General features: G+C 38.2%; 1 protein-coding gene across 5 annotated transcripts in view; it reads left to right on the top strand.

Annotated features, from left to right (window-relative positions):
• The window catches only part of FOCAD (focadhesin), a 293625-nt gene that overhangs the window by 221983 nt on the left and 58111 nt on the right, over positions 1-13531 (top strand). For all 5 annotated transcript variants that reach the window (XM_043891497.1, XM_043891499.1, XM_043891500.1 and 2 more), the window contains 4 exons: positions 1220-1264; positions 6633-6741; positions 9338-9454; positions 11972-12210. In XM_043891497.1, coding sequence (XP_043747432.1) covers positions 1220-1264; positions 6633-6741; positions 9338-9454; positions 11972-12210 — 510 coding nt within the window. The remainder of the gene's footprint in view (positions 1-1219; positions 1265-6632; positions 6742-9337; positions 9455-11971; positions 12211-13531) is intronic.

The following is a 13531-nucleotide window of genomic DNA, read 5'->3' as shown; positions in this document are numbered from 1 at the left end:
TGTTTTAGAGAAGCTTATTGTCAAATGGTTTTATAAAGTACAAGTTTAAGGATCAGTTTGTAGGGATCAGTTGGCTGTTAAGAATGACTCATTCTGAGAGTGCTGAATAGCTAAGATTTTATTTTAAATGCAACTACTTATAAATGCAAATATAATTTATATTTGCAAAACATTTATATAGTTATAAAAACTTTAAATTTATGAAACTCAAAGTGTATAGTGAAAATATTTATGATATTCTCTTCATAATATAAATTTGTCAATGATTGTTTTTCACTTTCTCTTAAGACTCTTATATGCAAAAAAATCCTATGAATATTTGAATTGAACATACCTTCCTTTTAAATCCATAAATGTAGTTTTTTTAGTTCAACTTTATAACCATGTTTTTTTTTAATTGAGGTATGATTGACATATAAAATTATATTAGTTTCATGTATATTGTAGCCAGCATTTTAAATTTTATTTTATATACATACATAGTGACGATGCTGTTATCTATAACTTGGGAGTAGTAAATTGTTGTCTTGATGAACTCCTGTGTAGAAAAGAGAGAATGTCTTGTTCAGGCTTCTGTAATGAAAATATCATAGACCAGATGGCTTAAACAACAGAAATTTATTTCCCACAGTTATAGGAGCTGAGAAGCCCTAGATCAAGGTGACAGCCCACATGGTGTCCTAAGCCCTGCTTCCTAAGTTTGCTGATGGGCTGCTTGCTCCTTGTAGCTTCGCTTGGTGGAGAGCAGAGAGAAAGCAAGCCCACTGGTCTGTCTTCTTATAAGGACACTCATCCCATTCATGAGGGCCCCACTCTTATGACCTCCTAAAGGTCCCACCTCCAGATGCTATACATTCAGAGTTAAGATTTCATGTTGGAGTGGGAGACACAAACATTCAGTCCGTAACAAAGAATAATATAAAGGACACAGGTATACCCACCACTCAGTGTAAGAGTATAAATTATGACAACGCTGCCTGTACATGAGTTACATTCACCTCCTTCCCTGTTTCTACTAAGTAATCTAAGGAATAAGAAGATGAAACTATCTTGGAGGTGAAGCCTTTATTAAGTTCTTTCACCTTACACTAAAATTCTATGTGGAAATTTTAAGATCTGGAGTCATTGCCAGAGGTTCTTGTTAATTGATGAATAAGCAAGAAGATTGCTTTCTTGCTCTACTATAAGGTCTCATACCTATTTTCCAACTGTATTGCAGGGTTCGAGACATGTTGACTGATGAAGTCACCAAAGCAGCTGCAAAGTAAGAGCCATTTATTCTCTTACCAGAAATTTTCTATAAACATTTTTTCCCCTTACAGGCATGAACAATTCCTCCTTTTCAGGTATTTCATAAGGATTTTAAAGGACTTTTTAGTTCTTTTTTAAAAAATGAGTCGTTGTCCTTTCTCATATGCAGTTAATTCTCACTACATGTCTTTCTGTGAAAATACAGAGAAAGCAGTACAGGCACATAACTTTTGCATCAAAGATATGTCCATGTTGTACACTTTACAGAATGCTCTGTGCTTTGGCTTAGATTTAAAGGATTGCAGTTTAGTACGGGGCAAAAAGTCTTTGCTAATGTGAGTTATGTCTGTTTTACAAATAGATGATTAAATCTCAAGTGTGAGCCAGTAAATAATTTAAGGCCGAGCCTTTTATTCTCCTGGTACTATGGACCAAGTGTATCTAAATATTGAATTTTTCAATACTAAAAACTAATGTGAAGACTCAGTAAAAAGGCAGCTTCTCTCATATCTTTATGACTATTTTAACAAAAACAGCTTGAGCATTACTACCTTAAGGCTTTTTATTTATCGTAAGCCACCTCTCACTGAGAAAATTATACCCTAGTCTACTTGCTTGAACAATCTCTTCAGGTCCCTTTGTTAGCAAGCTGCCTAATTTTTCCTGGTAGTAAGTTACATGTCAGTTACATACACTTCTTTTCACTATTCACCTTAGTTGCTGCCATTTCTGTTTGACTTCCTTTCTTCTTATTCACCTTATACACCTTTGACCTAGAGGATTTCATATGTACTGAAAGTCCATATTATCTAGAAATATTTAACTACAGTATAGTTGATTTCTCTCATGTCCCAGAACCTTATGTAAAGATAAAACATGATCTACCTTAGAGTTCACTTTCCACTGGTAATTTCTTACACAGATACTTTGCTGTAAAATCTGATCTCGGTACCTGATCACTATTCAGCCTCATGTCTTCTGAATAAAGGGAAAGAGAAGCAGCAATCCTCCCCTGCCCTCAATTCTTTGGGAGGCACTGGGAAATACCTGCTGAGGTATCTGTTGACAAAATGAAAACTAAAGTACAGAGAAGGTTCGACAGGAACTCATTTGTGTCTGCTTCTGTCCTTTGGTGAAGTGCAGACACAGTGGGAGAGCATTCAGCTTCTTATTGGAGGGGAGGAGGTGCTGGGGTGGGGACCACCTTTAACCTTTACCTTTCATAGTTGGTTCTATTGAATAGTCTACTTAGTTCTTGTTAAAAACAATGCCCTGACATTTGCAACAAAAGCTCAAAGGCTGAAGAAACTAGCATCTTTCTATTAAAACAAACTGTAATTTTGCCTCTGCAGTAGCTTTTGCAGATCCCATTCTAAAATTTTATTTCACCAAGACTTTAATCTTCAAATCTGCAAAGCATCATTTCATGACTAGTACCTAAGTAAAGTGTGTTCACATTCCCAGTGATATTGAGTAAAAATAATTTGTGTTCTCATGGCGTTACCTTTTCATCAAACATTTCAAAGTGTTTTATAGATCTTATCTTATTAAAACCATCCTGACAAAAAAAATAAATAAATAAATAAATAAAAAATAAATAAATAAATAAAACCATCCTGACAATACTAGGGATTGACAAGTGAGCAGGAGATTGTTAAGGTCCAGAGGCTGAGAGATTAATGATAGAGAGGAAGAAAAAAATCACCCTGCTGCCTTCTCTGTACTTTTTCCCACTGGCTTCCTCCAGTCATGTGAGGACCCCTTATCACCTCCTGCCAGTTTAGTCTTCTGATCCTCGGACTGTGGCTGGCTTAGATGGTGGTGATGGTGGTTTTAGTCACTAAGTCATGTCCAGCTCTTTTGCATGGACAATAGCCCACCAGGCTCCTCTGTCCATGGGATTTCCCAGGCAAGAATACTCGAGCTGGATGCCATTTCCTTCTGCAGGGGATTTTCCCAACCCAGGAATTGAACCTACGTCTCCTGCAATGGCAGGCAGGCAGATTCTTTACCACTGAGCCACCAGGCTACTTTGGGCCAATGTAGGACTTATTTTGTTCTGAGGCATAAATTAAATGTAGGAAGTAAAACACTAGTCACAGGATTAGACTGATGTAAGTTTATTTTTGTTGTTAATAATTAAATAGGTTTGAACCTAAAGATAAAAATCCCCAAAGGATTGGGTCACTTCACTACTATGTAATGTAATACTTTGTCCCTAAGAAAGCATCAGTGTAGCTCATCCTTCCTTGAGCTTTTTAATTAGGTTAATGGCATCCGTTTCAAAGGACAATTTAATTAAAATGTCAGTGGTGTTGCCTAGATAAATTCTGTACTGATGCTGACATGTTATTATGCAAATTAGTCACCACTGCTTGACTGGTTGGGGATAGTTATGTGATCAACAAGGTGAAGAATTTTTGCTGAACAAATTCTAGAGTTTCACCTGGCTAGCTCCTCCTTGAATATGTCTCATGAGTATGTATGGAGTGTCTTCTCTCCATAAGTCACTATGCAAGGCCTGTAGAGAATGTAAAGATGATGAAGAGCTAGTCACCGTACCTTTATGAATGTGTAACTTGGCCTAAGCATACTTTGTGACTGTTTTTTTTTTTTCTATTCAAAGATTAATGTACAGATATGCTTTTAGTTTGCATCCAAAGATCTAATTACCAGTGACTTTAAATATATTTTTCTCCATTTTACAAAAACAGAACATGCTCAGTAATGTAAAGACCAGTGAAACTTTTCAAATACAACTATTTGGGGCACTGTTTTAAAACTGAGGCTAAATTCTCTTTTAGAATTTTAGGGTTAAAAAGACACTTTATAACATCTTGACAATTTTTTGTTTTAATATGGACCATTTTTAAAGTCTTTATTGAATTTAATACAATATTGCTTGTTTTATATTTTGGTTTTTGGTACACAATAGCTTCCCAACCAGGGATCAAATCTGAACCCCTTGCTTTGGAAGATGAAGTCTTAAACACTGGACTGCCAGAGAGGGCCCAGACCAATATTCTTGATTTAGAAGATTTCTTATGCAATTTCTGGTGACCATCTAAGAATTTCTTCAGGGTGATACATTCACTGAGACTTTAAAACTTTTTTAAAATCTAACTTCAGGAATTCATGATCATTTTTGCAGAATAGTCTTCAAGATATTCTCAGCTAAAGGAAAGAGAGAGTATTAGAAATAAAAGACTTAATTTTGATTTTAACTGGTTTTCTGGCTAGGGCACCTGGGAATGCCCACATCTTGCCTCTCTTCCTGGTATTTTACTTGCCTTATTTTACTTGCCTTATACTTCCTGGCTATAGGAGTTGCCAACCTCAAGTCTTCCTTTCTGTTCTTACCCCCTGCCCCATCCCACAATGTAAATGTTGTCTTATCAAACATATGACAGGCCTCTTAGAGAAATGATTGGAGAAGGACTGAACAAAATGACCAAGAATACAAAGCCTTACCGAGTTTAATCAACACTACAGTGGGAGAGAGAGAAAGAAGGAAGGAGTGGATGAATTGATAGATAGAAGAACTTGATAACGACAAGTCCCGAGTTCCATTCTCACCAAATGGAAACAAAAATGCAAGAACACAAGTTTATACTAACCTGTTAATGCCCACTAACTCACATGTTCAGTCACGACTGTGGCCTAGGGCTGGACGTACTAGACTTGCCTGGGGAGCAGATCTGGACATCCTCACATCTATTCTCTTCCTGCACCACGGTAAGCAGGGAGTCATTCTCAGATGTATGCATTGGTTCAAGTTCAGGTCCGAGGTCCAGGGTCAGAGAAACATTCTCTGTATGTATAGGAACCTGGCTTCCCTGGTAGCTCAGATAGTAAAGAATCTGCCTGCAATGCAGGAGACCCTGGTTCCATCCCTGGGTCGGGAGGATCCCCTGGAGAAGAGCATGGCTACCCACTCCAGTGTTCTTGCCTACTGAATCCCATGGACAAATCATGGGATCACAAACTGTCCGACACGACTGGTGACTAGCAGTACACACATTCCCAGGACTAACAGAACTGAACTGTCTGGTGGTAAGGGTACCCTGTTGCCTGAGTTCTGTTATGGTGGAGTCAGCAGGCCAAGAGAGTGTCATCAGTGTGTTCTGCCCGTAGTCCGAGTCCCCGGTCGGGAAGGAAGACTCCTCGAAACAATGCAACTCGCAATAGGGGAATTTATTACTGACTCGAGCCAGGGCCTCCCGCCCTCACCAGGTGTGTGAGGACGAAAGGCCCCAAGCCCCAGTTCTCTCGGGTATTTATTAGGTCAAAATAAGCAGCAGGTAGTTGGCGCAATTGGATTGGTTACACAGTGGGTAGTTGGCACAAGCTGATAGGTTACACAGTTGCAAGGTAGTTTTTGTTGGCCCAACGTGGGGCTTTCAGCTTTCCCCTGATAGGTTCCCTTTTCTCTGGCTAGGCATATGTTGATTGGCTGGCTCTAGGAGGCCTGATTATTATGTTACCCTGGGAAACCAGGCCTACTCCTAATCTAGGCTGCCTGCCATGGCGTTAGCCGTGACAGCCTCACAGTGACCCCTTGGGGACTTTACTTGGTAGGAGGACTTTGGAATTATGGAATAATATTAAATGTACATTTTCAAGTAGTAAGTATTTCTAAGAGATTGTTTTCTTGAAACCAAATTGAGAAGTCAAACTGAAGATTTATTGCCAATATTAGTAAACTACCATTTGGGGGATATAAAAAGACATCTCTCAATCCAAATTGTCTGAGAACAAGCCTTTTTGGCATATTCTCTAGGGGCTCTGAATCATGTTACAGACTGACTCTAAGGTTGCTGGCTTCAGCATATTAAGAGAGAGAAGGGGAAAATGATGACGGAGGAGAAAGCCGCCAATGTGTCGAGTTGCTAGTGAAGTGTGCCTTCTGAAGCAGTTCACTAGAAGTTGGTTCCACACACCAGTGCTTTAGAAAAGCCAGGGACCAATTCCATTCTGTTGGGCTTATTCATATAACTGTCCTTGGCTGTGTTTCCAAAATAAATCCGTACATGTATATTGATCGAAGATGATGCTCAAGAAGATGGCGTGGGAAATGTAAGGTCAAATGATGAAATAAAAAAATTTAGGAAGAAGGAGCTTAGATATCTGAGCTTGGATTTTTTTTAGGTTCCCCAAAGCATAATGACCATACATTTATATGAAGAGTTAAAAATTAACACTGGCATCAGAAGAAGGACAGAAGTTTTCAACTTCAAGGAACAAACAGACCTACGTTTCCAAGGCTCTGTGAGGGGATGGAAGTGCTTTTTGACCTCATCTGCCCTCCCTATAATAGCGGCTTCTCTTCTCCTGGTTAATGCCCCCAAATCCTCTCTTGGGATCTTTTTCTTTTTAAACAGAGACAGCCCAGTGGTCAAAGGCAACGCGCTGTTAGCCTTAAGCAGCCTCGCTGTCGTCGTTTCCAAACATGAAGCCAGCCTCTGCTCAGACTCTGACGGAGTCCTGGAGGTAAGTTAAGGGTGATTAGCACCAACTGGGCTTTGGTTGTGTAACGTGTGAAAAGTGAGACTTTTCCTTAAGCCTGGCCCTGAATTTAGAAGGTTACCATCATGGACTCTGCTACCCGATGCACCTTTACACCAGAAGCCTTGGTATTCTCTAAAACACTTTTCTTCACTGCTTTTCTGTTTTGCTTTCTCTATCACAGTTAAGTGGTCATTTCCATTTGAAGGTGCCAATTTTATGCAACAGGGGTTGTCTTTCTGTGATTACCTCATGGTAACCAATCTTAGGAGGTTAACTAGGCTTACTGAAAGTGAACAGTGCTGTCAAAAAATGATAAATAAGCAGTGTTTACTGACTGCAAAAAATTGCACTTTGCATTTTAATTGTGGATGTCAATGACAAAGTGCCTATTCATTTTTGCAAGGCATTTATTTCTTAATTAAACATGTGGCAAGCTGGCCAGTGTTCATTTCCAATGTACTTTTTCAGATAATTCATATCTGTCAAAATAAAAAAGCTTGGATTCATTCTCCTTTTAAGCCCCATTATCTGGTAGCTATCATTATCTAGAGACAATATAGTCAAGTGGTTAAAAAACATAGTCTTTGGGGTAGGAGTAGAGCTAGTAAGCGCAAGTATTAGGATTTAAATCCTATTGTTGTCTCCTCACCTTTCAGAGCCTATTTGCCATCTGTAAGATGGGGACGATAGTACTTACCAGACAGGATTATTGTTAGGATTAAATGAAGTTATATACTTAAGGTACAATGGCTGGTAAATACTCAGTAATAGTAACTATTATCAAGAGCATCAGTATATACTTCATCACTTCTTGTTGCAGAAAATGGGCTTTTTTTCAATGCTTTTCAGCCTATCTCTGTCCCCACAGAGTGCCTTTTGGACCACTTGTATTCTGTTTTCATGATAGGGTTTTTTGGTTCCTTTTTTGTGGGTTCTTTGGGGGCAAGAAACCAACTCTAACTTACATTTTAAAAGGAGCTAGAAGAATAAGGAATCTGGATGGGCACAGAATTGAAGGTAAAGCTTAAAAACCAAGTTGGGAGAAGAACAGGAGTCCAGGCAGGGGTACTGATGAACCATCTCGGCAGGCTACTCCTACTGGGATGGATCAGCTCTAGCCACTTATTGTCTTTGCATCACTCCCTTAAAATTTGGAATCCCATGAATCCCAGTCCTACACCTTCGGCAGGGTTGGATGAGTAGATTGATTGAGCATTTAACCAGGCTTCAAATTCTGAAGGAGGGAATTCCCCAAAGGGTGCTCTTACCAGTAAACAAAAGAATAATGCTGTGTGGCAAAATCTCTACATGTATATCACATGTGGGGAAGAGAAGGAGGCCAAGGGATTATTGCATGAAGGATAAAAATGTGGTTAGTTGCCATATGGTAATTGAAGGCCAGAATCTTATTTTAATAATGAGGAAGATGAAAATCTTTTAGAGAGGAAATGTTTCATATCCTTGAAAAAGGTATGAAATACTTTAGCAGAAGCAACATGCTAGGTAGATCTACAACCTACAAAGTAAACATGCCTTCCTAGGACCCCTTTACTTTGGTGTTATTTATGTAGGACTACCAGTGGTGCAGGTTGTTTGCCTCAGTAGTAACTGGAGGTCTAGCTCAGAGTTTGAGCTCTAGGCTCTCCTATTCTCTATTCCCTGAATCTGTGTCCTCTCCACAAAGCACATAGTCCACAAAACATTGAGAGGCCACACAAGCCAAAGACGGGGCTTTTCTTTTACTCTTGATGACCTTGCCTTTGACTTTTACTCAGTATGAACTCAAGACCTCATTATTTAACTAAAGTTGAAGTTTTCAAGCTTCATTCAAATCTGCATTTGACCAGCAACTGAAGATCTTAAAAAGCAGATCTTTTTTGATTCAAGGAATTAATTCCAAGAATTCTTAACACTATTTCCACTTTTACAGTACCACCTGGGTGTTACCATATGAGTTCATGAATGTTTTTTGACATCTGTTGTCATAAATGATTTTTAAAAACAAGTTCTCTTTTTATTGAGTTGGGTTTTGTTGTTGTTGTTTGTTTTTTCATTCTCTTTCTTCTTCTTTTCCAAACTGAAGATCATTTATGTTTTCATATCTACTTGACTAGGCAGTTGTTGTGATGATTCGTGAATGATAAATATAGTGATAATAAGCAGCAAAGCTAGATGTGGTCAAAACATTTTTGTTGGCTGCTTTATTGAAATGACAAGTCAGAAATGGAAGATTTGATTTGCCTTCCCTTCACATCGCTCCCTTTAAACTTCCATATTATCCTCACTGGACACAGGAGCACTGTAAGAAACTCTGATTGTTCTGTTCTGCAGCCCCCATCCTCTCGCCTCTGCTACGTTTTGTCTGAAGGGTAAACTTTATTCACGTGGGGGTGCAGGTGAGGATGTGTATTTGTCAAATACCTGTTTACTTCGTGCGGTCCTGGCAGATGAAGTTTAGTTTTTAATAATAGCTCTTCATTCTTTTATACAGAAGGAAGTTGTACCCTGGATCTAGAAACAATGGTTAGGTTTTTTTCTTTTTTTCCTATTATCATTTCATGTTTTCCTTCATCTGCAGGTTCAACCTCATTTCCTGTCAGTGAAAGATTGGGTTACCATGGTGTTTGATACCCTTCTGGTCATTGTTGATAGCCACTACCAACCCAGAGGACAATTTTTCTCCTCATTTTATCATGTAAGTTTGAGAAATAAAAAATAATTTAGAAACTCAAAAGTTGATTCTAGTATCAATTGTTCACATGAAATCTATGATATAATGTAAATCTTGGCCTTAGCTATACATTAGATATAAGTCTCAACCTTGACTGTACATTAGAATCACCTGAGGAACTTTAAATAAATAAGTATATATATATATGTATATATATATGTGGATATATATATGAGATATTGATGTGTAGGCCTCACTTCTGATTTAAATACTTTGGAATGTGTCCTGGGTATCAACATTTTGGAAGCTTTCTAAGTTATTTTAATGTATAATCAGAGGCAAGTGTTGAAGCAAAATAAACATTGGCTGAATATGGAGGATCCTGTTTCTTGTCAGTTTTTTTCATTTCAGGATGTGTGACCACAGGAAGTTCAGTTCATTGGTCTGGCCCTTTGTGTCCTTGTTCATAAATTGAGATTATTGAACAGTATTATCTGCAGTGATTGTAGCCCCAACTTTACCTCTTAATAGTTTTGTGACCGTTGACCTGACAGCTACTTAACTTGTCATCTTCTTTTTCTCTTCCTGTAAAGTGAAGGTAAAAATGAGTGCTTTGCCAACTTTATAAAAGATTGTGAGGATCTAATTATATAATTTATAGGAAGATGGAAAGGCAAAATGCTCTATAAATACCAAATAATATTGTTGATCATATAAAAGCACATGTTACTTAAGTCATTCCCTTTCTTCATGCTTATATGCTAAGATTTGAAGCAAATTGAAAACACGCTTTGTTGGTTTAGGTTTCGTTTCCCTTAACTAGCTGTTGTGCATGCTCTAATTCTGTATCTGCATGGAATTATTTTGGTTCTACCTATCACTATCCATTGCTTAGGGAATTATAGTGATCATGGGACAATCACCTGAGTAGCAGAGAATTATAGCTGATTTGAATAAAAATATAGCATAAGTCCTGAACTGTTGCTAAGATTATGAATTTAGCCTGAAACTTCATCGCCTTAGGTCTTCTTTGTGCAACATTTTGTGTGCCTCTGTCCTCCTGCCCCTGAGAGGACCTGGTGTGTATCTATCTAGGGCTGAGGGTCAGGAACCAGCTTTCTGACTAGAGAACAAAAAAAATTACTTACTAGATAACATATAATTATATTGGAAAATAGATTTTGCTCAAAGAAGTACTTTCTCTATGATAATTTGTTTTCTGTCAGAAGTGTTCTTATTTCTTTAATGACGGATGAAAAACTTGTTAGCTTATATGGAGGTCTTTGCAGTAGCTATATGCTTCAAATATGCGGCAAGACAAGTTATCTATTAGATTTCTAATAGCGCTACTTAGTTCTTACAAACCAGTAAAAATAATGTCCTTACTAGGCAGCTCCAGGTTGCCTCTTACCTTTGTAAGTCTTGCATTATTATACTTCTTCAAACCGCTATTTCAAAAGCCACTTCCTTTATTTCCTTTGTCCTAGCAGCTGGGTCATTTTAAGTACCATTGTCATTATAATAGCACTGTATTAACCTAAAGAATCCCTTAGCACATGTTTGCTTTTTATCCTTAAAGGACTAAAGCTTAGAGAGCAAATGAGGATGGAATTAAAAACACTTTTTAATGTGTTTTGACTGCAAGGGACAACATGGCCTTTATTGTGTGTCTGCAAATTTGAAGTGGGTAATACTCAGGAATGATCAACGGACTTTCTTCCTCACTTGAGACATATTGATAAATGTATATAATGTCTGGTGGAACTCTCTAACGCAGGATTCTTGTACAAGCTGTTCAGATTCAGCTGCCCTGTCATTTTATTAGGGCTGTTATTCATTTCTTTTCCCATAATTACATATAGGAGAGGAGCATTATAGTGCTCTCCGTTTCATTTTGAATAGCTGGTTATTGCTTTGTAACCAGAGGCTTTTAGGATTTCAACTTCCTTTTTAATTAAAAGGAATTAACCCCCTGTAGGAAATAATCCTGGGAAACGTTCCCACCAAAATTTTTGGGAGATCCGCCAATAGCTCCCTGTGCTATACTTACACTTATCCTTCTGTAACTAAACTTGAACTGCCCCCACCCTAACCCCTTTTCTCTCTCCCAGACAACTCCTGGCTTCCTGGACATGTATAATGTGACTCGGTGGTTTCTCCAAGCTTAGATAGCTTCACTTGGAGCTTTTTCATTATATACTCATGTGAGCTTTCGAAACACTGAAATTGTTTCAGGCTCTATAGCGAGGGAATTCACACCCATTAAAAGGAGACACTGTTTTTTGTTTGGTTTTTTTTTTTTCAAATTTAAAAAGGATATTATTAGTTGCCCAATGGCTTAGCAGCAGATTGTTTTCCTAAGAGTAAAAAGGTGGCCTGTAGATAAACACGGAGATAGATTTATTTTTTTAATAATTTTTTGGAGTGGCGAGGGTGGGTTTAGGAGAAGCTTGTATTGTGTCGTGCTTCGTGATAGGTGTGCTGCCCTCATGTTTTAAACCAAAGGCCAACCCCTTGCTTTCTTTCTCTGGCATGTCCTAGAAATCCTATTCCGGTGAAAACACGGCCAGTGCCATTGCCCGTTCCGCGGCCGCCACAGCTTTGTCCTTCCTTGTGCCAATTTTCATTATCTCTTGCAAAGAGAAGGTTGAGGAAATCCTGAACATGCTGACTGCCAGGTTACCTGGGAAACCAAGCGCTGATGAGTCTCAAGCCGTGCAAATCCACATGGGCCTTGCACTGGGGATGTTTCTCTCTCGCTTGTGTGAGGAGAAACTCAGGTACAGTTTATTAAAATATTCCTCTTTTTCCTCTTTGTGACTTAGGTGATTGATTTCTCTCTCTCTGTCTCACACACACACATACCTTATATCTGAGCTATTTGTGGTGCTAAACTTTTCAAGCTGAGCATGTTGATCCTTTTTTCTCTTTTATGAATGAATTTGTCTCTCTCAAATACCATCACAGAGATATTCATATGTTTTAAGGGTTGCTTTTTTTTTTAAAGTGATTGATTACTTGAAAATCATTTCATGCTTAGATGAAAGCCCTGTGTAATAGACATGAGGAAAGTCTAATCATATGGTGCTATAAATTTTAAAAAGCATCTTTTCCTTCTGGTTTATAAGGGTGAAGCTCATTCATTGATATCACTATAAAATGGGAGAAAGATTGGGGTAGCCCTGTGCCTGAGGGTGCGGGCATCGCTGAATCACCTGAGAACTGCATGTCCCCAGTTTTAAGTATTACTTTTATCCTGTGCCCTGGCTACATTTTAGTAATCCTTAAAGATTCTTAATCTGTGCATATTATACTGGGTGCTTTATTCAGTTTGATTGCTCATTTGTAGGCTGCTAGCTTTACTCTTGAATGGAGCTAATAGAATATCAAAGACCCAGGTGGAAAATTCCACTAGTGAAAAAGTTCCCTTGTGCATGAATCGACTTTAGTTTTGGTGTTCATTATATTTATTCTTTATTTTATAACTGATCTTAGAATTTTCTATATCCAGATGGATGGTAGTATGGTACAACATGAATATTTGAAGATCATGAATCTTTAGATGTCACTGACTTGGAATTTCAGTCCCATTTTCCTCCATTGGAAATAGTAGGGCCGGTGGGGAGAGGCATTCTATTCTGATGTTAGCAGTCCTGATGCTTCCCTAGCTGGCAGAAACCATCTGTCCAAAGGCAGGAAATGGTGTTGATGTGGTAAATTGGATGACATTATGCTATATTTAGATTTCTGTTTGAAATCAGTGGTTAAGTTTACATTTGTTAATTCCCATAGTTTTGTGCAAACATCAGTATGTGAAACCTTTATGAGAACTGCTGTGGATCTAGGGAAATACTATATTTCCGATGATCATTTTCAGCCCTTGGAAACATCTATGGAGTATTTGGGAAGATAGGCTTAGTCTTTGTGATCATAAATGAAACGTTTCCAGAATACTCATTTTGTTCTATTCACCAGTATTAGTATACACAGGCCTTGTTCTGGACACAAATAAGAAGCTGCCCTTTGCATAGGAATGGACTGTTACATATCTTGTGTGTGAGTGGTCAAACACAAAGTATTTTTAAAGACTTAAAACTTGAA

The sequence above is a fragment of the Cervus elaphus genome, chromosome 29 (assembly GCF_910594005.1).
Source record: "Cervus elaphus chromosome 29, mCerEla1.1, whole genome shotgun sequence".
Taxonomy (NCBI): Eukaryota; Metazoa; Chordata; class Mammalia; order Artiodactyla; family Cervidae; genus Cervus; species Cervus elaphus.
The sequence above is the reverse complement of the archived record's forward strand: the minus strand, read 5'-3'. Positions and strand labels throughout refer to the sequence as shown.